Source organism: Nematolebias whitei, chromosome 22 (genome assembly GCF_014905685.2).
Source record: "Nematolebias whitei isolate Nwh7 chromosome 22, NemWhi1, whole genome shotgun sequence".
NCBI classification, from domain to species: domain Eukaryota; kingdom Metazoa; phylum Chordata; class Actinopteri; order Cyprinodontiformes; family Rivulidae; genus Nematolebias; species Nematolebias whitei.
Window position 1 is genome coordinate 1,779,250 of NC_056519.1, and position 2,553 is coordinate 1,781,802.

The 2,553-nt window shown below is 46.3% G+C and overlaps 2 protein-coding genes across 2 annotated transcripts in view; one reads left to right on the plus strand and one right to left on the minus strand.

The window, feature by feature from the left end:
- The window catches only part of phf21b (PHD finger protein 21B), a 97,266-nt gene that overhangs the window by 66,697 nt on the left and 28,016 nt on the right, over positions 1 to 2,553 (minus strand). The gene's annotated exons all lie outside the window — the stretch shown is intronic.
- nup50 (nucleoporin 50) overlaps positions 1 to 2,553 on the plus strand; it is a 28,926-nt gene that overhangs the window by 3,684 nt on the left and 22,689 nt on the right. The window contains exons 5-7 of the mRNA XM_037695935.1: positions 230 to 814; positions 2,031 to 2,115; positions 2,224 to 2,342. Of these exons, the coding sequence (XP_037551863.1) occupies positions 230 to 814; positions 2,031 to 2,115; positions 2,224 to 2,342 (789 nt within the window). The remainder of the gene's footprint in view (positions 1 to 229; positions 815 to 2,030; positions 2,116 to 2,223; positions 2,343 to 2,553) is intronic.

Sequence of the window (2,553 nt, forward strand, 5' to 3'; positions counted from 1 at the left end):
TCTGGATCAGGTTTAAACGGCAGGATTTTGTTCTGGATCAGGTTTAATCGGCAGGGTTTTCAGTTGGACCTGGTTTGTTCAGATCTTTGACCCTTCTCTGTGAGGCAGGGACCAGGTCTTTGTTGGACCTCTTGGTTCTGGTTTCGGTGTCATGGAGCAGAATCTGTCACTGCGGGCCCGGTCGGGGGAAGGGCCCCTCCTCACCGACTCTTCTTCTTCGTCCTCTCAGGTCTGACGTTCAACGGGCCCTCCTCCACCCCGCCCACAGCTGACGTGGGCCCCCAGCAGACCAATGGCTCCGCCCCCAGCCCCCCTCCGAGCCACAGGGAGTTCAGGCGGCAGCTCACAGCCCTGAACTGCTCCGTGAGGGACTGGATCAGCAAACACGTCGACGACAACCCTCTCTGTGACCTGCACCCCATCTTCAGGGACTACGAGCGCCATCTCGCCAGCATCGAGCGGCAGTATGGAGCCGGCGCCGCTGACGGGGGCTCGGAGGAGAAGAAGCCCCCTGCAGCCACTCCTCCTTCATCCTCCTCCAGCAGCTCCTCGACTCCATCAGCTGCTTTGTTCTCCTTCAGTAAAAGCACCACTGAGGACTCGGCTCCGAAAAGCTCCGGCGCTGCTCCATCCACCGCCGGCGTCACGTTTAACTTCGGTCAGAAGGTGGACAGCTCCGTCCTGGGACCGTTGGGGTCCAAACCTGCCTCCTTCTCCTTCTCCACCTCCAGTAAGACCCCCCTGTTTGGGGCTCCAGGGTCCACCACCCAGCTGTCCTTCACTGGGACCAAAACCGAAGAGGTTCATCCTGCAGGTGAGCAGAACCGTTTCATTCAGTGTCCATTTGTTCCTCCAGAACCAGAAGATCAGAGGTTCTGTTGTTCCTCAGGAACCAGGATCAGAGGTTCTGTTGTTCCTCAGGAACCAGGATCAGAGGTTCTGAAGGATTTCCTCTGAATGATGAATAAATTCCAGACGTGTCTACAACGTTTACAGAAAGCAAAAAACCTCCAGAAAGATATAATTTTATAAATATTCTGACTTTAAACAAACTTTACTACATCGAGGGCTTCTCAGGCGGCCATCTTTGTTGACTGCTGGGGTGGAGCTTCCTCGTTCTCCTCCTCATCCTCTTCATCACTTTTACAAGAGAGAAGCTCGCAGCGAATTAAAGATTAAAACAGAAAAACTTTAGTCCTCAGTAACAGTACACAGCATACTGAGTAAAAGTACACAGTATACTGAGTACATGTGTATGGCCTTAGTAAAAGTACACTGTATTTTGAGTACATAACATTAGTAAAAGTACACAGTACAATGTGTACAAAATAAATGTATAAATTTAATCAAGGTGAGCTCATCCAGACTCAACACGTTGTTGTTGTTGTTGTTGTTGTTGTTGTTGTTTACATATTTGTGATCAACAACAAGAAGCAGCTGAAACTGACTCAGAGACAAAGCTGTTTGTTGTAATCTGGACAGAATAATCTGATCTTTTGTTGATTCATTAAAGCGTCAGTTTAATCTGTGGTTCATCTTTAGACCGTTTGTTTTCACAAGACAACAAGACGTTTGTTCAGTTTGACACCAATCTGACGCAGACGGACAACTGTCATCGGTTTCTCTTTGTTTGTTTGTTTGTTTGTTTGTTTCTCTGTTTGTTTGTTTGTTTGTTTGTTTGTTTCTCTGTTTGTTTGTTTCTCTGTTTGTTTGTCTGAGGCGACGATCATGGTCTCAGACAGAAAGCGCTCATGTGGACCCCTGAAAATTAATCCTGATAAGATTCAGTTTATGAATGGTCTAATCCAGGAAGTCATTTTTTCTTTAACACAGTCGGGATTATTTTTAATCTCATAGTTTGAAGTAAAAAGCATTTTATAGCATTAATACCGTGAATAAATGAGATTAATTCTGTTGAATGAATTTAATCCCTCCGTTCATGTCACAGGTGAGTTTGTGCTCTCACTTTAGAGTTCTGTTTTTGTTTAAATGAGTTTAAAGTTTTATTTGACTTTATTCTTGTTGTTCAGGCGAGAACGGAGACGAAGAGTCGGAGGAGCCGCCCAAACCGGAGGTGAAGGAGGTGAAGGAGGACGACGCGTTTTACTCCAAGAAGTACGTGAGAAACGAACGTGAAGTCTGTCGTCGACAGGAACTTCTCGGTCACTTCCTGCAGCTCCAGGGACACGAGGAAAAGCTCAGTGTCTCACCTGTTGTCTTCAGGTGTAAACTGTTCTACAAGAAGGAGGCGGAGTTTAAGGAGAAAGGTGTGGGGACGCTGCACCTGAAGCACACTGCCGACGGGAAGACCCAGATGATCGTTCGCGCCGACACAAATCTGGGTAAAAACACAAAACCCACATGGTTCTGAGCGGGCCGGTTCTGGTTCTGCAGGTCTGAACTTGTTAAGGTTCCACCTGAACGGTCACGTTGGAAACGTTCAGCAACTGAAAACTCCTTAAAAAAGATTCTCTGGATAAATATTTAACTAAATATGTAATAAATAAAATGTTTAACAGTAATTAACAGAATAAATGTTTAACAGTAATTAAC